The sequence below is a fragment of the Talpa occidentalis genome, unplaced genomic scaffold (assembly GCF_014898055.3).
Source record: "Talpa occidentalis isolate TD23 unplaced genomic scaffold, MPIMG_talOcc4v2.1 talOcc4.5, whole genome shotgun sequence".
Taxonomy (NCBI): Eukaryota; Metazoa; Chordata; class Mammalia; order Eulipotyphla; family Talpidae; genus Talpa; species Talpa occidentalis.
The window spans coordinates 84,205,987-84,228,833 of NW_023604861.1; the positions used below are offsets into that span (position 1 = coordinate 84,205,987).

A 22,847-nucleotide genomic window follows, 5' to 3' on the forward strand; every position below is an offset into this window, starting at 1 on the left:
CTGGGGACCTGGGTTAAGTTATCTGAGGGTGCTCACCTCCCTTGAAAAACTCAGAAGCGTCCCCTATTAAGGAGATTTGTACTGTCTGCCAGCTTTCCCATCTTCTGTCTGTCCTTGAAAACCCCTGGAAATGTGGGTTTTCTGAAGCCCAAGACTGGAAGTACGAACTTCGGTGATGATCTGCATAAACTTGACTGGGAGTAGATGGCCTTGCCTGCCAGGATCAGTGTACCATGAATGGGTGCAGAATCCCGGGGAACAAAGGACCTCTGGGGACAAAAAGAACCAGAAACCTCAGAGATAGGAGGATGGGGGTGAGAACCAAGTTGTTCGAAACCTAATAAGGAAGAAGAGGTTTTTACATCATTTGGAGGAGCTCTGTTACTCTCAGGGTGGTAACTTCCCCAAGTCCTAAACTGGTCTGGCGTCATTGAGGGGTTCTGCTGACCACTGACAGTGATGCCCAGTCCGGAGCAAAATAGCAAGTCACTTGCGCAAGACCACCAAATCAGGAATTGGAAGAAGGCGCCCCTGCTGGGGTGCTGAACGCGCTCAGAATGGGGCGAGGGTTTCCCGAACAGGTCACGCCTCCCGGCTCGGTCTGTTTGGGCCCAAGGAAGCTGACTGGGTGCGCACTTTCATTTCCTCAAGCAGCTGCCAAGGAAACAAGTGCCACGGTGGTCTCAACGCCAAGCCAACACTTGCCGCTCTGGCCCGCTCCACCTGCGGGGCTGGGCCTCCGCCTACTCCCGCCCCTGCTCCGCCCACCCGCGCTCCGCCCACCCGCCCCGCCCACCCGCGCCCCGCCCACCCGCGCCGCCCACCCGCTCCTCCCCACTGCTCCTCCCAGCGAAGCTCCCCCTCCCGCGGCGCTCAACCCCCTGCCGGGTCCCGCGTTCCAGCGCCAGCGGGCAGAGGGCGCAGGCATGGAAGGCGGCCGGGGACGCGCCGTGTGCGTGCTGACCGGGGCCTCCCGCGGCTTCGGCCGGGCGCTCGCCCCGCTCCTGGCCCCGCTGCTGCCCCCGGGCTCGGTGCTGGTCATCAGCGCCCGCAGCGACGAGGCACTGAGGCAGCTGGAGGCCGAGCTGAACGCCGAGAGGCCGAGCCTCCGCGTGGAGCGCGTGCCCGCCGACCTGGGCACCGAGGCCGGCTTGCAGCAGCTGCTTGGCGCTCTGGGGAAGCTCCCCAGACCCGAGGGGCTGCAGCGACTGCTGCTCATCAACAACGCGGGTAAGACCCCGCGTGCGCGCTTGGCGTTCCTTCCTAGTCTCCCTCCTTCACTTCTCACACCGCTTGGAAACCTAAAGGTGATCCCTGTGAGTCAGAAGAGACGCCTGAAGGTGCTGACTGGTTCAGTGAGAAGTGGAGACCGGTGCTGCCGGGGCGCCTCATTTACCTCGTCCGGGGCGGGGTTTGGAGGCCAGGTTTTCCCAAGCGCTGTGGAACGTTCCGGATGGTCTTCCTCCGCGCCCTCTGGCGGAGACCTGAGTAAGGGGATGGGGTCTTAAGGCAGAAGTAAATTTCCTGGCTTCTCCAAAAGACTCCCAGAATTTCTGTGGGATCCTAGAGCAGACCATGAGCCTTCTCGGTTTGCAACTTGGGTAAATGGTTGGGGCTCAGGCCTGTCTGTCTGCAGGGCTGGGGAAGAGGGAGTTGTCTCCTGAAGCGAAAAGGGGTCTCTTATTCTAGGTCTGCATGGGAAGGGGTGTGTGGAGAAATTTGGAGAGAACTGGGGGAAAAGAAAGCCCCTCCTGCTCTGAAACCTAAGGTCTGTTTTTTCAGGTACTCTTGGTGATGTGTCCAGAGGCTTTGTGGACCTGGGGGACCCAGCCGAAGTCAACAACTACTGGGCTCTGAACTTGACCTCTGCACTCTGCCTGACATCCAGCATCCTGAAGGCCTTCCGGGACAGCCCTGGGCTCAGCAAGACTGTGGTTAACATCTCTTCCCTCTGTGCCCTGCAGCCCTTCAAGGGCTGGGCACTCTACTGTGCAGGGAAGGCTGCCCGGGACATGATGTTCCAGGTGCTGGCTGCAGAAGAACCTGGTGTGAGGGTGCTGAGCTATGCCCCAGGTAGGCGGGGTGCTACTGCCTCCCCTCTCCCGCAGAACCACTGGTTCTCCTAATCTACCTCTCCAGGAATTTATTGTCCCTGAATCATTACCTATCACTCTGTAAGGGAAATACAGGTGCCAAGGAAGTTAAAGCTGGCAGGAGAGGGAGCTGTAGTAACAGGATATGGGGAGAATGCAGAGCAGCCTGGACTGGAGGATGGGGCCGGAGAGTCTGAGATATTAGTTTGAGAAAAGATTAAGGTTTGAATTCCAGATCTGTAGCCCATTCCCTCATGTGAACAGATAAGATGCTAGCTGTCTGACAAGGCCATTTGGAGGACTGAAAGGGTAATGGATGTGAAAATGATCCCTAGTTGTGAAGTGCTATCTAATTGTTAGCACTTCTAATTGTTAGGTAGAATGTGGCACACTGTTGTTTTCATGTGTTTACTTCTCTGCAGCCTTTCTTTATAGGAAAACCTTGAAGGTGGGGATCATGCACTATTGTATGTCTCCAGCACCTAGCAAAGCACCCCACTGAGTCACCCTACACTAAATGCTAGTTGAATAATGAGCAGATAGACATTGTTGATGCTGACCATCCTAGCCTGAATTGGGCTGGAATATTGGGGGTGCTGGGATATTTAAGGGGCTCCCTGTCCTCATGATAAATATAAAGGGTAGGACCAGCCTTGTAACACTTGGTCTGATTTCTCATCACTCTACCATAATGCCATTGTGGCCCTTTCTCAGAAGTGAGGCTTCCGTTCCAGGCTTGATTGCTGGAATTAGAAAGTGGTGACATAGCTATTGTGTAATGGAACAACTCAGGTAAGACATCCGTGAGTCTATTCCCCCTGGCCCTGGGGGCAGTGAGATAGTGATCTGATTTTAAAATCCAGGTGGGGATTTTAGATCAAACCTTGCCTTTCTGCTTCCTCATGTTGTTCAATATCCAGTCCTCTCTCACTCCCTAGCACGCACACCGTTATTCTTGTAGCCAGCATTAGATAGTTTTACTATAATGTGTCTTGGAGCAGGTCATTTTGTGTTGAAATTTAAAGGTGACCTCTTAGCTATATGGATTTACATGTTCAAATTTCTGCAGATTAGAGAAGTTCATGGACATTGTTTCTTTAAAGTTTTCTTTCCTTCCTCTGGGAATACAAAACTGTGTGTATTATTTCTTCAATGGTATTCCTAAATCCATGTAGACCTCCTGCACTCTTTTTCATTCTTTCTTCCATTTTGTTCCTCTGATGGGTGATTTCAAATGACCTGTCTTTTAGTTCACAAATACACTGTTTGATTGGGCCTGTTGTTGACTTCTTTGTTGAATTCTTCAGTTCAGTCATTGGATTTTTCAAGTCCAGGGTTTTTGTATGTTTTTTTTTAATGGTTTCTGTTTCTTTGTTGAACTTCACATTTTGTCCATACATAGTTTTTTTTTTTTTTTTTTTTTTTTTTTTTTTAGATTTATTTATCCATACAAGCACTGGGTACAGTCAGAAGCGCGGGAGGGTGAGAGAATTCACCAGAGCCAAAGCAGGGAGCAGAACAGGCAGAAGGACCGAAGTACACTGCTGAGGGGAGCAGTGGGCGAGACAGGAGAGGTCTGTGCACCAGCGGCCAGGGATCGAACCGGTGATGCAGAGGCTGAGGGCAGCTTCACAGCCCAGCGCTCAACCGCTGCGCCACCGGGGAGGCCCCATAAATGGTTTTCTTAATTTAATTTGTCTATTTGTGTTTTCTTGTAGTTTATTGAATTTCTTTAAGAGGTTTATACTGAATTCTTTTTCAGATAGTTCATATATCTCTCTAGGATCAGTCATCCAAGTTTTTGTAGTTTCCTTTGTTGTTGTCATTTTACTTGATTATTTTTGATCCTTACGTCCTTGCCTTTGTTTCTGCATTTGAGGAAGTAGGAAACTCTTCTGGTCTTTACACACTGACTTGGTGGGCAAATCTCTTCACTAGTCAATCTTCCCAAAGATTGTAGGTAAGCCATTTGGTGCTCTCTGTGGTGGGGTTGTTGCTGGAATCCTTGGGTGACGTGGTGCTGGGGTGGGTTGAAAGCCTGGGTCCCTGGTGGTCAGTCTGGGGATGAATCTGGCCAGAAACCTAGGTTCATGGCTGCTTGCCTAGAGGCTAGGTTTGAAAGCACTGACTGGGAACCTGGGGGGCCAGTGGCCATGGAAGGCCATGGGAACAGGCTGGTGCCGTGAGCCTGCTGCCAAGGGAGCCACCTGAGGACATGGGAATCAGCTCGTGCTAGAGTGGATCAGGGGCTGGAGCTCACAGGTTCCTCTGGGAGACTGGAGCTGAGAAAGCTGCCTGGGGTCCCAGACCCTGCCAGAGCCTGCTGCTGGAGCCAGCAGGCACCAGGGTGGATTAAGGGCTAGGTTTCAAAGGAGACTGGTGCCATGGAGGTTCTCTGGGACTGCAGGGAGTACCTGGAGCCGCATAGCTGACAGGTGCTGGGGTGAGGGGAAAGGGAGTGGAGCTGGATTCTTAAGAGCCTAGGGCTGTGGGAGTTGGCCTGGTGCTGGGGTAGGCTGGCTCTAGGTGTGTGGTAAAGTCTTGTGCTCACTTTACTCTTGTCCCACAGCGAGGGTATCTCTCTGCATTGGGCTGCTCAGTTTGGGAGTAGGAGTTGCTGTGGGAATAGTATAATTCTATCTTTCCTGTCCTCCTCAATGCATACTTTTTCCTTTCTGTGTTTCACCTAGGTGGTATAACCCCTTACCTAGAATCCTTAGCTCTTGTGAAGGTATTTTTTGTGTGAAAATGGTTGTTCAAATTGATAATTCTGTGGAAGAACAAGTGCTAGAAATTCCTGTGCTGCCATTTTGCTGACTCTAGTAATGTTTTGTAGCAAGGTACATTTAGCAGAGGGGTACAGATGGAACTGAAGCGGGACTGTATTAAGGGCATGACTGTCAAGGCATGCAGAAGCAGAAGTGTCCTCCTTAGTGACCAGTTGGCTGTGTGGACAAAGGAGAGGGAGGAGGAAGTTTAGAGTCTGGAAGAAGAGCACTTCATTAACAGAAGTAGGCAAGTCTGTAAGAGATACTGGTTGGAGATAAGTTTGGTTGTAGATTTGGTGGCCTGGGGGGACCATGTTCAATGTGCATTGGAATTTGAGTCTATAACTCAACAGTGGCAGCTTGATCCTCAGTGAGCCTCATATCTCCAGCCACATCTGACTTCACCCTCAACCCCACTCTACATGCCCAGCAGGCCCCCCTCATCTTCTGTTCTTCATTCCCCTAGGTCCCCTGGACACAGACATGCAGCATGTGGCCCGGGAGACCTCTGTGGACCCAGAATTACGAAAAAGACTGCAAGAGCTGAAGACAAAGGGGGAGCTGGTGGATTGTAGAATGTCAGCTCAGAAACTGCTGAGCTTGCTACAAAAGGACACGTTCAAGTCTGGAGCCCATATTGACTACTATGATGAATAAGCCCGTGTTCTTGGTCCCTGGGCCTTCCATCCCCCTCTTTCAGGCACACCCAGGAGCCCTGTGCCTTCCCACATCCGGCCACACTGCCAGACCTGCCTTACACAGATAAGCACTTGTGCCTACTGGCCTGCCTTCAGGCCCAGCCAGCTGTGAGGCCTTTGACCCCTGGAGTCCCTGTCCTCAGGAGTATGTATTGAGCACCCTGAATTAGGGAGAGAGAAATTAGAGTATTGGCATTCTCGTCCCTCAGGAGTAGAATTTCAAGGATGGATAAAGTTGGATAAGATGCTAGAACACTGAAAAGAAGTTGGGTCTCCTAACTTGGGCCAGCTCATGGGAAGAAGAGGGGTGAACTGGCACCACATAGGAGGGACCACAGGTGACCTGGGGGGAGTGAGTATAGCACAAGTTCTGTCCCACAGGGATGCCCCTTGCTCAGGGTAGCAGGACCTGTTGAATTTCATGTGTTCACTCTTATACCCTTTCTAGAATCTACCACCTGTCCTTCAGACAGAGGTTTTGTCAAAGGCAGAAACAAATAAAAGCTGATGGTCCTTTATTAGTGCCTGCTTTCTCCTCTGATACAGAGCCACGACTAACTCCCTGGTTTGCTGGATCTAGGGGTGTTCCTGAGGCAATTAACCCAAAGTTGAATGCTGTCTTTATGTCCTGGGGAATTGTCTGGGGCTGCCTCTTCTCACTGAGCCCTGCCTAAGCCCCTGTTCAGAGTTGGCCAAGGTGGGCATCCCAGACCCTGTCTCTTCATGCCTCTGGCTACACTGACCCATCTTTATTACCTTTCCTCCACCTGGACCTATTCAAGGAGTATCTAACCTTCAGGGCCTGAGGATGGGTACTTTCCCTGGTTCTCTTAGATTCCCAGTTCTACACTTGCCCACATGGCAATGCTCTGAATGGGTCCCAATTCCCCTGCCATGGGCCCTCCTGGTAATGTCCACCTGGGCTTAGAACCAGCAAATCTTTGGGGGAGGTGGGCAAGATTCCAAGAGAGGGAGGCCTTGAGAAACCAAGAGTGCAACCAGATGCATCCTGCCAGCCTGTTAATAGATGCCTATGGTGGTGGTGGTCTACAGCCAGTCAGCCCCTCGCCCTGGCCCTATTTTGCAGAGGAGAGCATGGTCCTTGCCAGCTTCCTCCAGAATTCAGTCCTTCAGGAGGGAATGCTCTTTGCTCCTTGTGCACAGCAGAGGGCGCATGGAGGCCATGCCTCCTGGAGAACAAGCAGCCGCATTTCTCTGAGACTCTTGTCCTGGAGGCGGGCCCTGAGTCAGCGCTGGCAGTACCCTACTGGGTATTCTAGAAGGGCATGAGCAACACATGCTCTCTTCACACAGCACAGCCTTTGCCCTCACTGGAGTCAAAATTGCTGTACTCGTATTCCTGCCTACCAGCTGGTAACCCAAACAAATCTCTGCTTCTCTGTGCCTCAATTTCCCAGTCTGAAAAAATGTGGATTTATAACAGTGCCTCCCTCAAAGGATCCTTGTAAATATTGTGACTTATGCTTATAAATGTTTAGCACAGTGCTAGCATTGCAGCAAGTGGCAAAGATGCTAATATTATATATTGCCTTTTAACATTAAGATGCAGGTCATCCTGAAGCCTCACTTGCGGGCTCATCATCTCCACATCTCTGCCCCCTCGCCTCGGCCTCTGCAGACCTGTGGCAAGACCTCTCACGGCTCCAGACTTCAGTGGGGCTGCTGTTCAATCTGCACAGCTTGTCCTGGACTCACTGTGCTCACGAGAAAGTGCACGAGCCTGGGAAATAGGAGCCCTGGGTCTTACTTCCTCTGACAGATGCTACGGGCGGGCCCTCAGCACTTCTTCCTCTCCTCCTGGCTACACTTTCCTTAGACTAGAGGAGCTCTAAGATTCCTTCCTGCAAATCTTTCTCCAAGCGTTTCAAACATGGTCATTCTGCACCCAGTGGTGTCAGGTTTACCTCTAAAGGTGGGGCTACGCCAACCTGGGTCTGCCCCTTCTGTCATTGAGGGTCATGGGCCATCTTCCCCACTGGGCTTCTTGCTTCTGTGGGAGTGTGAGGGCAGTCAGTGCCAGCTCCCCCAGAGTGGAGGTCTGGCAGGGCTGTTCCCCTCTCCCTGCCAGGCTGGCTGGCCAGGCCTAAGTGAGGAGTACCACATGTCCCCACAAGGGGGCGAGGCCCTCCCACGCCTGACATTTGTCTGAGCCCAGGGATTTAAAAAGCCTTGGAAATGACCCTAGACTTTTCTCTCTTTTTCCCCTTACACTAGGATTGCTGGACTCGCAGGGGCCTCCAGGGAGCAGGGGAGGCAGAAAGGGCTGGGATCACTCTTCCTGGGAGGCCCCAAGACCTCTTTAGTGGCTCATGGACTCTGGTCACGGGGATTCCCCAGAGGATGCTCCTTGACCTGGACTGAGCCTACCCAGGTCCCCTACCCTTGGAGTAAGGAGACATTTGTGTTCCCAGAGTGCGTGGCCTGCACTGATCTTGGCCACCACACACATGAGCACATGTAAGCGCACACAATACATGCCTGCACATGCCCGGGCCCCAGCTGCCAGGTTAACAGGGCTTCAGATTAGCCAAAACACAAACAAGGTTTTTCTTTGTCTTTGACATGAATGAGCTGAGCAGTTATTTTGATTTTGTATTTAATACCCCTGAGCTGGGGGCCAGCAGCTGGTGTATGAGAGGCAGGGGAGTGAGAGTGATGTTCTAGGCCCCAACCCAAGGAGCTCCAGGACCTCCATCCCTGAGGACAACCAGCTGGGACCCGGCTGGTCAGGAGCTCTCCCACCCCGTCCTGTATTGTCCTGTGAATACAAGCCAGGCTAGTGGCTGAGTCCTTTGTTAGCCAAGTCTGAGGGTGCCCTCCTGTTCCTACTTGGAACGCTACTCAGGGTTACACACCACCCTAGCCTCTCCCCAGGACTCCTGGCGGGGAGCTGGGCTTCGGGACATGGTCCTCTGGCCTCCTTTGCCCACTGCCTCTCCCCACAGAACGTGTGGGACGTGATTGCTGTGGTGATGCCCACTCACATAGCACATGTGTGAGCATGCCCCCCGTGCCAGCATGTTCCCTCACCCAGGCCCCCGGGAAGTGGTGAAGAGCACTTGCAGTCACCAGAGTGGAGACCCCATGGGGTTACACCTCCCTTACCCCCATCGCATCTTAGCTATCTGAGATGTGGGGGAGGAGAGAGTGGACCAGAAACCAGTAGATTGCTTGTAGGAAAGCTAGCTGAGGAATCACTCTGATCCTCTGGGCCCCGCTGGCGGAGGGTAAAAGCAGAACTGAGGTGAACAGGGAGTGAGTCATCCTTGCTCCCCTGTCCCAGCCCTGTCCCAGGTCTTCTGACTGCAGCACTGGGGGGTGAGACCCAAGGCTAGATGTTCCCCCAGAATTCTAAAGGAGAGCCTTCCTTCCTGCCCCACCCGGGAACCCTGTTACTTGTCAGCAAGTCTCCTTACCTGCCCTTTGTCTTCTTCATCCATCTTCCAGCACACCCCTTCAGCCCTGGGAGAACCCTGGATTTCTGTTTTTGGTGATGGATTGAGGGAGAGGAGGAAGTTAGGGAGAAGGAAGTTATTTTTCCCTTTGGGGGATCCTCGCCCATGTTCAGAGTGATTCATCTGCTGACTAACCTGGATGCTTTCTAGAGGTCTCTTCACGTACAGGTCCGTGTATTCCCTCCCCAACCCCGGGCCAAAGGAAGAGACAGGCCTGGCTCCCACTCCCCAGACCCGGTGCCTCCTGGTGGAACTGCAGGATCCTCTCTGGCCCATACTTTGGTTCAGGTCTTGGTCCTGTTGCTGCAGAAGCCTTTGCTGCCTGGAACCTGCCCTTGCAAGCCCCAACTTGACCCCAGGGATCTAAGCCTCAGGCTCAAGATGTTGTGTGTATTCACAGACCTGTGACCTAACCCAATGAGACAGTGTTGCATGTTTGATGAATGAATGGAGTGCGAGAGTGAATGCTGTTGTGGTCTACTGCCAGGGGAGTAATGAAGCCTCTGAGAGGGCTGGGGTGTGGTGTCTTATGCCTCGGAGTCAGGGTTCTGCAAACAAGCTCAGGTATCCCTATGTGCAGCTTCAACACCCCCTTGCATTCCCCCAGGGTGTCCTTAAAGGAAAGTATTTATTGTGGAAGTGGTCTGGCCTGTCTCAGTATCAGCTGGGGAGTTAAAAAGAAAGCATCGCCCCATAGTTCCTTCTTCACCCCAGACTCCCAATTCAGTGGATCTAGATGGTATTCCCACTTGCACTCACTAGAGCATTAAAAAGTAAGTTGGGAAAAAGAATCAATTAATGAATTAGTTTTAAAAGTGAGCTGCAAGCCCAGATGGTATTGACAGAGACCAAAGGAGGCAGCCTGCCTCAGAAAAGAGGAAGCCCAGGGGACAGAGCCAAGGTTGGGAGTTGGTGTTAGTCCGAGGTCAGAACTGAGGGTCAATTAAGGATCAGTGGCCACTGTGAGGCCGGATGTGGGGTCAGCACAGGGCTGGGCTAGGCTCAGTGTGGAGTAGGAGTTGAGAATGTCAAGACAGTGATGGAAAACTTTGGGAAGCAAAAGAGGCCTGCACTATTGGCTTTTAAAGTGCTAATTTGTACGGAAATGAAGAGTGCTAGGGTGAGCTAGCCTAAGGAGGAGAAGGCCAGCCTTTGAAACAGTGACCAAGCCCAGGGGCAGGGCTGTTGTCTCAGCCCCAGGACAATCCCAGATTACCCAGCCCATCCCCAGACAGGAATCCCATGCACAGGGCAGGGACAGCTGCGTCACTGTGTGGGACCAACAGTGTCCTGTAAGAGTCCATCGTTGTGGCCGGCCTAGGTGGGCAGGAACAGGACCAGGAGCAAAGTGAGCAAGTTGGGAGGAGGCAAGTGTCCTCTCTGGAGCGTCAGGCCAAGGCAGCAACACAGACATTTGAGGACGAAAGATGGAAACAAGATGAGCAGGACGGTGAGAGGAGCATGGAGAAACGCAGGGAGGAAAACTGAGAGAGAAAGATTCGACATTTCAATGAAGGGAGAGAGATTGAGAGAAGCCGCACACACTCACACACACTCATACACTCTCTCTCTCACACACACATACACCCAGGCGTGCGCGCGCGCAGCCGCCCTGAGCCTCGCTGGAAATAATCCCGCTCGCGACGCTGGGGCCTCAGCTGCACAGGCGGTGTAGAGCTGTTACCTTGCACATCTGTCAGCTCCAAATGTAGAAGCTGTCATGGTGTGTGTGTGTGTGTGTGTGTGTGTGTGTGTGTGCGTGCGCGCGCCTGTTCCTCCCAGAAAATTCTGAGGCCTTTGCTTGGCACAGGGAGATCCCCGAGGGGCAGCGGCCTCCACAGGAAGTCCACACTCTGGGTAGAAGCCCTGCTAATTCCCATCCTTCGCAGGGAGGAGTCAGCCCACTGCCTGGCCTCTGGGGCCTGGCTTGGCCACTGAGAGCCACATGGCCCTGGGTCACCAGAGTGCTTGTGTTTCCCCACTTGTCAGGTGGGGATGTCGAGTAGCGGCCACCCGTCTCCCAGAGAGGTGCTGATGAGCACCTGGCCTCACACATGTCAGTCGCTCCTGGGACATGAGGGATTCTTTTCAACCTGCTTATTATAGCTGGGAATTCCATCTCACGCCCACCTTCTACACCCAGTAAACAGGTCCCTCTGGGGACCTCATGGACATAGACCACCCCTGGCCTGCTCTTCTCCAGCTGCTCCTCCAGCAGGACCTAAGGCTGCACCCTAGACACTGGCTCTGCACAGCAGAAGTCTGAGAACCTCAATCTGAGCCCACAGGAGCAGAGAGGTTGGACACAAAGCCTGGGAACAGAGGAATTCTTAACCCTTTGCTATAAGGGCCCCTGCGTGGAACCCTATGCCCTTCTCTCAGCTGACCCTTTCCAGATTTTCATGTCCCCATCTCCCATATGTCATGAAGTTCTCTTTGGCTTTAACCTAAGCTTATCATAAAGGGAATTTACAGCACTGAGGAAGAACCCCAGAAACTATCCAGGAAGGCCCCTTTTTTCAGTTTACCTTGCAGTAAAAGGAAACAGACCCTGGCTGAAGGCACCCAGCCCCTAGTAGGGCTTTTTCCACAGTTGCAGCTTTCTGGGACCCATGGAATTGACCCTTCCAAGATTTAGAGAGTACAAAGGCCCTGCTACCCAACCCACAGGCTGGCAGCCTCATGCTAACCTGGCCTCTTCAAAAATCCAGCCCGACTCCCAGGCCATCTATTGATCTTTCTGCACATCCACGAATTTTTCTGCTCAAAAATCAGGCTGGGCATTCTAGGCAAGCTGTGGGTGCCCCTGTTACTTAAAGCAGGGTGCCCTGAGAGAGGAAATGAGGCCTGCACCTTGTACCAGTGACTTTTCAGGAAGGGGAAGGGCCATGGTGCCCAGCGTGTTCTCTCCTGAGTGAGCACATACCTGGGTGTGCATGAACCACACACCAGCCTGCACTGCCCTCCCCTCGGGCATGTGTATGTGTGTGTAACTGTTTACCACCTTAAAATTAATATCAGGTAGAGCCTCCCTGGTGGTGCAAGGGGTTAAGCACAGCACTATAAGCTATCCGCAGTTCCAACCCCCGGCCAGCCAGGATGCTGACCCACATGGCGCAGCAGACCTCTCCTATCTCGCCTGCTGCTCCCCTCTGCAGTATATTTCAGTAGATTCACCTGTTCTGCTCCCACTCTGTCTCTGGTGAATCATCTCACCTCTACCCTCACACCTCTGGCCTGTACCCCAGCTCTTGTATGCATAAATAAATAAATATTTTAAAAAATAATTAATATCAGGTAAATAGGTTTTTGAACATTTAGCTTTGCTTCTGCAGGGGCTGGGGAGGAATAATTGTGTGTACTTGCATATAAGTGTTTTCATGTCAAAGTTGTGTTAACTGCATGACCCTGCAAATGGGGATTTGGGTGTGTACCTACCCATGTAAGGCTATTGTGTAAATGTAAATATCAACTACTTTGAGGGCACATCAGCATTTGTATTTGAATAACAGGTTTGTGTGTGATGTGTGTGATTGCATGTAAGCATATGTTTATGCTGTGTCCTTGGGAGGCTTCAGTTTAGAACCGGGTGTGCGTGTGTACATGTGCAAGTGTATCCGTTGCAAGCATGAACCTGTGCAAAGCCACACATGAGAATTAACCAGAATGTGTGTGTGTGATTTTGACATAGTGCAGGTGTTCCTGAGTAAATGGGTGTGTTCGGGCCTGTGACGGAAGGGCAATTGTGTGTTGACAAACTCCAGTCGTCCCTTAAGCCATGTCCAGAGAGAAAGAAATGTGTACATGTGTCTGTTAAACACAGATCAGAAGAGCAACAAAATGCCAGGTCTTGCAGTGGCAGGAGTAGACGGAGGAAGTTCCTCTCCCCCTCTCCTCTCTCCGGCATGTCGGCCCCTCTCTGGCGTCGTTCCCTCACACCTAAGCCCAGTGGTGTTTTGCAGTCTTTCAGCTGTTACCTCAGTCCCTCCTCGCCTCATTCCCGATTCACTCCGTTGCTATAGGTATGTTTGAAACCCCAGCGTGGTAGATTTTAATTAGTCTTCCTACAGATGGCCAATTAACATTCATTACTTTTGCCTTGAGCGATTAATTATGAGTTTGGATAGAAAAGGAGAGAAGAGGAGAGGAAGATGGGCAGGTGAATGAAAAGAGAAAAGAGAAAGGGGTTTGATTGGGAGTTTGGAATTTTTACACAGAGCAGGCTGGTGGGGGAGAGGGTGGGAAAGAGCCGCTTGAATCCCCTCACTCCCAGCAGCCTCCCTCGGCCCACAGCTGCTCTGGGCCCCTAATCGGCTTGGCTGGCCCAGCCCTCTAGGAAAATAGAGCTCACACCCTCTTCGGGCTTCCTTAAGCCTTTGGTGTTCCCTGACCCCAGCCCCTTTCATGATACCGGCCTTCTTGTTTTTCGCGCCAGATTTGGGTGGGAACTATGTCAGGAATCATCCAAAAGACAGCAGGCACCCCAGAGATGAAGCTCCCTGACATTTGCTCATTCCTAGAATTGCAGGATTCGAGCTCATTTGTACAGACGAGGAAACTGAGGCTCAGAGAGGCAATGACTCCCCAGCCTGTGCACCTCTGGAGGAGAATTGGGCTCTCTTGACCCCTGGCCCAGTCTCTTTTGCTGCAGCCAGGGTGTTTATAAAGACACTGAGCAATGGTTCACTTTACAATGTGGAACACACGCGTCTGCACCAGACAGACCCCTCCTCAAGGGCCAACGTGATTCACACCCCCAAGTGCACCCAACTGTGAATGCTGGCACTGTTCCCCACCCCACCCCCACGTTTATAAAAAGACTCCCCGGGCGATGTGTCCCACTTGGGGACCACGACTATGTTCCTACCTGAATTCACTCCAGGAACAGAGGACAGACCCCTGCAAATGTAAAAGACTGGTCTTTTCAGTGGGAAGATTACAAATGATCTGTGCTTTCCTCTTTAAAACCATCTGCATGTTGTTTTCCCTTTACCACCAATATCTTACTTGAACAATGTAAAGTATGACTATATATTACTTGAAATTTTTTCAAAGCATATTTGTGATAAGAAACAGAAGAGAAGTCCATGTTAGCTTATGATCTTTCAAAAATGACCATAAATAGGTACATCAAATTTTAACACTTCCTGTCTCTTAATTTGGTTACTGCCCACCTGGATTCAAGTTGCAGCCCTGCCTCCTGCTTAAGCTGTGTCTTGGTTTCCTCATCTGTTAGCCTGAGTTAAAAAAAAAGTACCTGTCTCATATGGTAATAGGAATTAAGAAAAAGAATGCATGGAAAGCCTTAGAGTAGAGCCTTGTGTCTAGAAAGAAATCTATAAATATGAACCATTATTTTTTTTAAAGGATAGACTTTAACTTTTTTTTTTTTAAAAAGATTTATTTATTTATTTATTTATACAAGCACTGGGTACAGTCAGAAGCGCGGGAGGATGAGAGAATTCACCAGAGCCAGAGGGGAGAGCAGAGCAGGCAGACTGATGAAGTACACTGCTGGGGGGAGCAGCGGGCGGCAGGAGAGGTCTGCGCGCCATGTGGGACCCTCATAGGTGGCCGGGGATCAAACCGGTGCTGCAGAGGCTGAGGGCAGCTTCACAGCCCAGCGCTCAACCACTGCGCCACCAGGGAGGCCCAATATGAACCATTATTAATAACAGTTTTAAAATAATGATATCTGAGTGGTGGGATTTTGAAGAATTTTATGTAGTTCTCTTGCTTTCCTGTATTTTGAAAACTTTCCACAGTAAACATGCATTATCTTGGCAATAAGAAGGTAGTATAATAGAAAGACAGGGAGGGAGGGAGGGAGGGAGGAAGGGAAGGAGGGAGAGAAGGAAGAAGGGCAGATGTATTTATTCTGTTCAAAACAAATGGGTTCTGCTGTCTTCATTTCTAGGCAATGGCCACACCGTACTAGTGGCAAGTGTAGTTGCAAAGGCCCCGTCCCCTGGAGATCTCCCCTCTACCAGGACAAACACTATGACCTGCAGGAAACTCCCTCCTCGCCTTTCCTGGGTAGCTCAGTCTTTCTTATCCTGCACACTCAAGCTCTCTTGGCCCTGTCCTGCTCCTGGTTCCAGCCTGGCCTAGGGGCCTGTGGTATCTGGTCTCTAGGGTCATGTGGTTCACTGTCTGGTGAGCAGTAATTGGAGCCCCAAGTGCCCTTCAAGGCCCACCAGGACCTGCCCTTTAGCGCCTTCCTCCTTCCTCTGTCTCAGCGCACTTGGTCTTCATTCCTTCATGACTTTAGCACATGTATGGTCCTGTCCACAGGCCGTCATTTAACCACAACTTCCTTCCTTGTGTCTTTTTCTTTTTTTTAAAGATTTATTTATTTATGCATACAAGACCTGGGGGTACAGGCCAGAGGTGCAGGGTGGGGGGTGAGAGGATTCACCAGAGACAGAGCAGGGAACAGAACAGGCAGACTGACTGAAATACACTGCTGAGGGGAGCAGAGGGTGAGACAGGAGAGGTCTGCTGTGCCATGTGGGTTTCTCCCTGGCCGGCCAGGGATCAAACTCATGCTGCAGAAGCTACGGCTGCTTCATAGTGCTGTGCTTAGCCCCTTGTACCACCAGGGAGGCCCAATGTGTCTTGGTTCACATTTCTTAGGGTGGCCTTGGCCATGGTCAGACTGTGGCTCGACTCCCGTGGACATGTCCCCCCTTGGCCTGATGAACTGTGGAGAGTGGGGCAGTGGGCAGCAGGTCCACACAATACAGAGTATGATTGCTTGGTCCGGCATTTCCTCAGTTGGGGGTTTGGGTGGAACAGGAAATGGACGGCATCTTTGATATTGTTACACTCCTGCCCGGTGTTTCCAAAACATGCCCTGCCACCCATTGAGCACCAGTCACACCACCAGTGCCAGTTGCTTGTTCTACTCATATAGCCCATATGCCATAGGCTAAACTCCATGAGAGGGGCAACTACATTTTGTCTTGTTCACTGTTCTGTGCTCAGCACCAAGCACAATGCCAAGTAAATAGTAGATGCTTAATAAATACCTATTGAATATTGGAAAAATGTGTCCTATAATCATACTACTCGATGTATTTATAAAGATCTTATAGAGACACAAAAGGTGAACACATGTTGCAGAGTCATTTGTGAACGTCGGGCCTCTCTGGAGAGAACCAAAGAGTCAGGTGAACTGGAGTAGTCAGAGAAGGGTTCCTGGAGGAAGAGCAAATTGAACTGAAAGAAGTAGGATAAGGCTTCCTCTGAAGCAAAAGAAGGCATGGATGAGCATGTCCTGACATTCTTTGAGGTTCATGTCTGAGTAACCAGATATTTTGCCAGCGCTGAGGCCATCAGACACGTGAGGGCTAGAGTCAGGGACCCAGAAAGAGGGGATGGGCGCTGCAAAATAGAGGCCTGAGGTGCAGGTGGCAGCAGGTGGGGAGGGCAGGGCAGACCCAGTGGTGCAACGAAGGGGACAAAGTCTGCGATCCCTGGGGAAGGAGGAGGCTCTCCAGAAGGCTTGCCAGCCAGCTCATTAGGGCAAGGAGAGGCACCCAGCTCACTGAACTCCGAGCTCACCACCCCGAGTACTGATGTGCTTACAAAAGGGCAGTTGGAGCTGGGGGTCTGCTGCTGCTGTAGCATGGGGTGGAGACATGGCTGTCCTCAAAGCTGTGTGGGAGTGAGTAGGTGAGCTGCAGCCTGGGAGGAGCACCCTGTGCCTTTGTGGAGGTAGAACCAATAACGGAATCTGAGGCTTTCTGGATGTGGGGGAGTCCCGGGAACCCAGACATGGATGTGGGGGAAAGGAACATCGGCTGATTTGCCTTCCTCTTTGGGCGGTGGGCCATGGAATGAGACGAAAGGGAATTTCACACAAGTAGTGGCTGCCTTATTGTTTTGTGCCATGGTCCCTGGGAGTCCTGGGTCCCTGCCACATGCCAGCCTTGATGACACGAATGCAGGTGCAAGTGGTGGCCAGAAGATTCCACAGGGTACAGCAAAGGGAGGGTGGGAATATTTCCTGGAAAAAGGGAGACTAGATAGGCCTTGGAGGTGAGGTAGGGTTGGCACTGGTGGGGAGGAGGAGGGCATAGCAGGCATCCTACTCATGCAGGAGCGGAGTAGGAACAGGCATTGTGTGTGGGACAGGGCCACTGCTAGCCAGGTGCCTGTGGCCTGTTGGTGAGGAATGAATGAGGCCAGATGACAGGTGTCTTTGAAGCACTGGGCTGACCTGGAGTTGCTCACCTGAGCATGAGTGTCTACATTGTCGGGCTCCTGACCTCAGCACCAGACTCCTGAAGCTTCTCCTGATCCCATGTCTTCCTCCAGGCCTCTTTCCAGCTTCCAGGGGATCCTGTAAGAGGTTAGCATTCTCTTCAGCAGTACATGTAGCACATGCAGCACATGTAGCAAATCCCTCACCCAGCTGGATTTCCTAACTGCCCTTTGATCCTGATTAATCTACTCCCTAAGGAGCCTGGTGAACATCTACTCCCAGGAGAACAAGAGATAACAGGACCTAAGGACTGCTCTTGAAGATGGAATTGCTGTTGGGGGGATGCACAACAGTAGGGCAGTTCCTCAGTAGAGCTTGTGTGCCTGCCCTTATGCACGACAGGACTGACGCCAAAGCGACCTCTCTGGAGGGGTTCTGCCCTGGGCTGACACTGAGGCTCAGCTCTCAGGCCTCCAGACACTACTCCTGCCTCCCAGGTTTGCCGCATTGTGTGCCCCTCCATCCACCACCAAGTGTCATTTCCCTCTGAGTCACTTAATTCAAATGCCTGAAAGAAAAATATCATCGTTTGGGCCCACTCCCAAGTCAAGATTACTGGCGATGCCTTAGTGAACTCCCCAGCCATGGCCACGAGGAGGGCCTTGTGCTCCACCCAGGACAGTAGGGGCCGAAAGGACTGTGGAAGTGACAGGCACCACACTTACATGTATTTAGTTGTTTCTTCATTTAACATATTGTTCCATGAAATAGTGTGTCTGAAATTTCTTTCATTTTGCTGTTATTGGTTTTTGAAAACCAGTAACATTTAGTAATATGGCTACTCTTTACTGGAAATAGACATTTATTGTGGATTGTTTTCTGATGTAGTAGAGGAAATGTAGTATATGAGTTACCATGAACTTTTATTTTCCTTGAAACAGTTTTTTTCCCACTTTGAAACCATTGGGGAATATGTTTTTGGCATAATTTCTCTGCTCTGTCCCAAATGGTTTTGAAATACATGCCACTTCTTTCAGATGATAAACCATGAAGTTTTGCTCCTCCCTCTGATGGCAAAGAGGAAAATGTCTATAGCTGTGGTAAGAAACTCTTTAGTGGGGGAAATGCCCGCCATGCTTAAACCATTGTTTACAATTTGTAAACAAAAGGTGAATTCACACTTGAAAACCAAAGTCAATCACGACCTCAGCCACCTGTGCATTTCAAGAATAGCTTGATACATCTCCCCATGTTTGAATCATCTATATAACCCTCCATCACAACCAACAATCCAACATATTTTCCACAACCCCGGAGCTTCCTGTATGTGATGCCTTCACTCGGCTTACAAATGTTTTGAAAATTTGCCAGCTTTTCAGAGATGCATGAATAGTGTCATACAAAGAATTGACAGGACTGAGATCACTGCGGAGTTCTTTCATATCCCGACAAACCTCAACACCATTAAATCCCCAAGATGTGCATGACAATGTGTGTATAAAGCTCTTGGCTCATCCTCCATAAACGTTGTAGCAACAACATTAAATCTTTCACTTGTGTCAGCAGCTCCCATGTAGACATAGCCATGCATTTTATTAAAATCAGCTTCCACAATAACCCAACATAAGCGCCTCCCAATGATCTTAGCTGTACACATGCTTCAGAGCCATATTCTTAATTCCGCTGAATTAAGTTGGTCTGGGCTCTTTGTGCAGGAATCTTGCACAGGTTGAGAGTCTGACCATCGTTACACCGCCAGTTGCCTTATGGCATCTCATGAGTACATTATGGGAACAATGCTCTTCCATATTATATTAATAATTCTAACTGGTTGCAATGTGCCAGACCCTATGCTAAGTGCTCTTTCCATTTCAGTACTCACTGAATCCTCCCAACGACTCCAAGGCAGATTCTATGATTTATTCCCATTTCTCAGAAAAGGAAACTAGCACTGAGAGATTAAGTAAATTTGCCCAAGTTGCATAGCAAGTTTGCACAATTCATAGAAACCAACTTAAATCAGTTGTAAGTTCTCTTTGTATTTCTCTTTGATGTACAGTTCAAAATACTTCCTTGTTCACAAATGTAGATTCTCTATGCCCTTGATAGACACCGTCTCCCCAGAAATAAAGTATTTTCTTTTGTGTGTGTGTGTATGTTTTATGTAGTTTATTAGGGCAAAAATATTTTTCTAAAAATGTATTTATTTATGCATACAAGAACTGAGGTACAGGCCAGAGGTGTGGGGGGGTGAGAGGATTCACCAGAGACAGAGTGGGGAGCAGAACAGGCAGATCTGCTGAAATACACTGCTGAGGGGAGCAGTGGGGAGACAGGAGAGGTCTGCTGCACCATGTGGGTGGCTCCCTGGCCGGGGATCGAACTCGTGCTACAGTGGCTGCAGATAGCTTCATAGGTTGTATCTTTTTTTTAATTTAAATTTTATTTTTATATTCCCCATACAATTACAACCCCCTTATTTTGACCCCAATCTCTACTTTCCCCGCCCCCCACCCCCCATTGAGTGTCTCTGGTTCATAGTTGTTTGTTGATTTTGATATTTTCTTTCTTATAGCTATTCTTTTTCCTGGTCCCTTATTTAAGTTTTCTAGATTCCTGCTATGAGTGAGACCATCCAGTATTTTTCTTTTTCTTTTTGGCTTATTTCGCTGAGCATGATCCCTTCCAGCGCCATCCATGTTGCTGCAAATTGCATGTGTTTATCTTTTTTGATTGCTGAGTAATATTCCATGGTGTATATGTATACCACATCTTCTTGTAAAGATTTTCAACTTTAGATTCATCCTACTTTTCTCATTAGTTTCCAATTTATGAGGTGATAGTTTACAAAGGACATCACCCCAAATAGCAGATGCTTACTACAAAACAGCTATATAAATGTATTTCTGATTTTTTCTAGTTTTCTGAAATTTTCCACTGATTTTTTCCCAAGTTTTAACTGCTCTTTCTTTCCTGAATTTTTGTTAGCAGAACAACCAGAATGGGCAAAAGACCAGTATATCTTTTACAACGCTTTATTATATCCACCAACAATCCTATTCCCGAAGTTTTTAAAGAATCTTTTAATTTGCCTTGAAGTTTTTGTACTTTGAAGGTAATTTTGAATTGATAAGGTCTATTGCTTTCTTTCATAAATTTCAAACCACGTGCAGAATCTGGGCTTGAAATGTGTTACTCTCTATACCAACCCTCCTGTCAACCCTGATTAACTCTTGATGGTGAAATACTTGATTCCCCTCATTATTACAATTGGCATCATAATTTGGTGGTAAACTCTTGGAAATTTTTGTGAAAAATAGAAACTCAAACTTTTGTTTTGACATCACTTTTTAAAATTCCTGTGATTTAAGTATTTATTTAGAATTGCTCAGTGATTGTGTTCCATCTCCAAGAAGAGAATGCCAATGACAGATTCTCTAACACTTCTTGTTATGACACTTTCCATGTTTTCTCAGTTATTTTCTAACCAGATTAATGTCCCAAAGCAGGGCTCTTTCAGCCTAGTGGCATACTACTGTTACAGCCTAGAAACCACGGATTGAATATTTTCTCATTGACTGCGGATTTTAGGAAGAAATTGTTTTATTGTTATTTATCTTTCATCTTAGATTTGTTTTAATTCCAGGTTTTGTTTTGTCGTATTTTTTTTTTGTGTGTGTATGTGTTTGGTTTTTTTTTTTTTTTTTTTTACTAGTAATTGCCTGCTTTCCATTCCTTTGGTGGTTACCCTTAACATTTTGTCAGGCATATTTAACTTGCAAAAATTTAAAGTTAACCTCTAGCTTTACCTTTCTCCAGAAAAATATATGATACAAATATGCTTTAACTTATATCACCACTCTGCCCAACTGGTTGTGTGCTTCTGGTTCAATATTTAGTTCTAGTTTTTTTTGTCCTACAAATTATATGGGAAAATTAAGTCTTTACACAATCAATATTTATATTTAGAGGAGTGTTACTAAGTTTTAATTTTGCCAAAAAAGATATAGTTTAAAAGATGCTACTTGCTATTGCCATCACTTTGTTTATTTATGTATTTAGTTTTTAACCTATTTTAGTGTGGTGAAATACACATAAAATTTACTATCTTGGGGGCCTCCCTGGTGGCGTAGGGGTTAAGAGGCAACCTATGAAACTGGCTGCAGCCACTGCAGCATGAGTTCGATCCCCAGCCAGGGAGCAACCCACATGGCACGGTGGACCTCTCCTGGCTCGCCCCCACTGCTCCCCTCAGCAGTGTTCCCTTCTATCTCTGGTGAGTCCTCTCACCCCCCGCATCTCTGGCCTGTACCCCCGTCTTGTATGCATAAATAATCTTTTTTAAAAATTTACTCTCTTAACCTTTTAAATATACAGCTCAGTGCCATTAAGCATATTCATATTGTTGTGCAACCATCACCCCCATCCATCTCCAGAATCTTTTCATCTTGCAAAACTAAAACTCAATTACAAATTGAACAATAACTTCCCACTCTATCCTCCTCCCCCTGGCAACCACCACTCTATTTTCTATCTCTATGATTTGTCTCTTTATAATTGTTTTACTTCACTTGTCATCTCAAGTTTCATCTATGCTATAGTATGTGTCAGACTTTTCTTCCTTTTTAAGGTTGAATAATCTTCCATTGTATGTACGTACCACAACTTGCTTATCTATTCATCCATCGATGGATACTTGGATAACCTCCATTTTTTACCTATTGTAAATAATGCAGCAATGACTATGGGTATACAGATATCTCTTTGAGACTCTGCTTTCAATTATTTTGGATATATGCTCAAAAGTGGGATTGATGGATCAGGTGGTAATTCTATTTTTATTTTTTTTCAGGAATTGCTATATTGTTTTCCATAGTAGCTAAACCATTTTACATTCTCACCAACAGTGCACAGGGTTCCAATTTCATCACACCTTTGCCAAACTTTTGTGCTTTCACTAGTAGGTATCCTATCGGATCCAAGGTGTTAGCTCCTGTAGTTTTGATTTGCATTTTCCAAGACTCATGATAATGAGCATCTTTTCATGCGCTCATTGTTCTTTTGTATATTTCCTTCAGAAAAGTGTCTATTCAGGTCCTCTGCCCATTTTTCAATCAGTATTTATAATATTATATATTATATTTATTATATTAACTTTCATCCTCTCACTTCAAACTTCCTTCTGCAATACTTTTATTTTTTTCTGCCTGAAATTCCTTCAGTGAGGGTTGGCTGGTAGAAATTTTCATGTTTGACTTGCCTGAGATGCCTATATTTCACTCTTATTCTTGAAGACCATTTTTTTAAAGATTTATTTATTTATGCATATAAGAACTGGGGCACAGGCCAGAGGTGCAGGGGGGTGAGAGAATTTACCAGAGACAGAGTGGGGAACAGAACAGGAGGAATAACTGAAATACACTGCTGAGGGGAGCAGCGGGAGAGACAGGAGAGGCCTGCTGTGCTGTGTGGGTATCTCTCTGGCTGGGGATCAAACTCATGCTGCAGAGGCTGTGGTTAGCTTCATAGGTTGCACCTTAACCCTTTGCACCACCAGGAGCCCTTCTTGAAGACCATTTTTGCTAGAAACACAGTTATGGGTT

At 48.7% G+C, this 22,847-nt stretch overlaps 1 protein-coding gene across 1 annotated transcript; it reads left to right on the forward strand.

Annotated features, from left to right (window-relative positions):
* Positions 1-926: 926 nt before the first annotated feature.
* Positions 927-6,068, forward strand: SPR (sepiapterin reductase). Its single transcript, XM_037528830.1, has 3 exons — positions 927-1,230; positions 1,783-2,073; positions 5,328-6,068. The coding sequence occupies exons 1-3, from the start codon at positions 927-929 to the stop codon at positions 5,516-5,518; spliced, it is 786 nt and encodes a 261-aa protein (XP_037384727.1). The 3' UTR covers positions 5,519-6,068.
* The last annotated feature ends 16,779 nt before the right edge of the window (positions 6,069-22,847 follow it).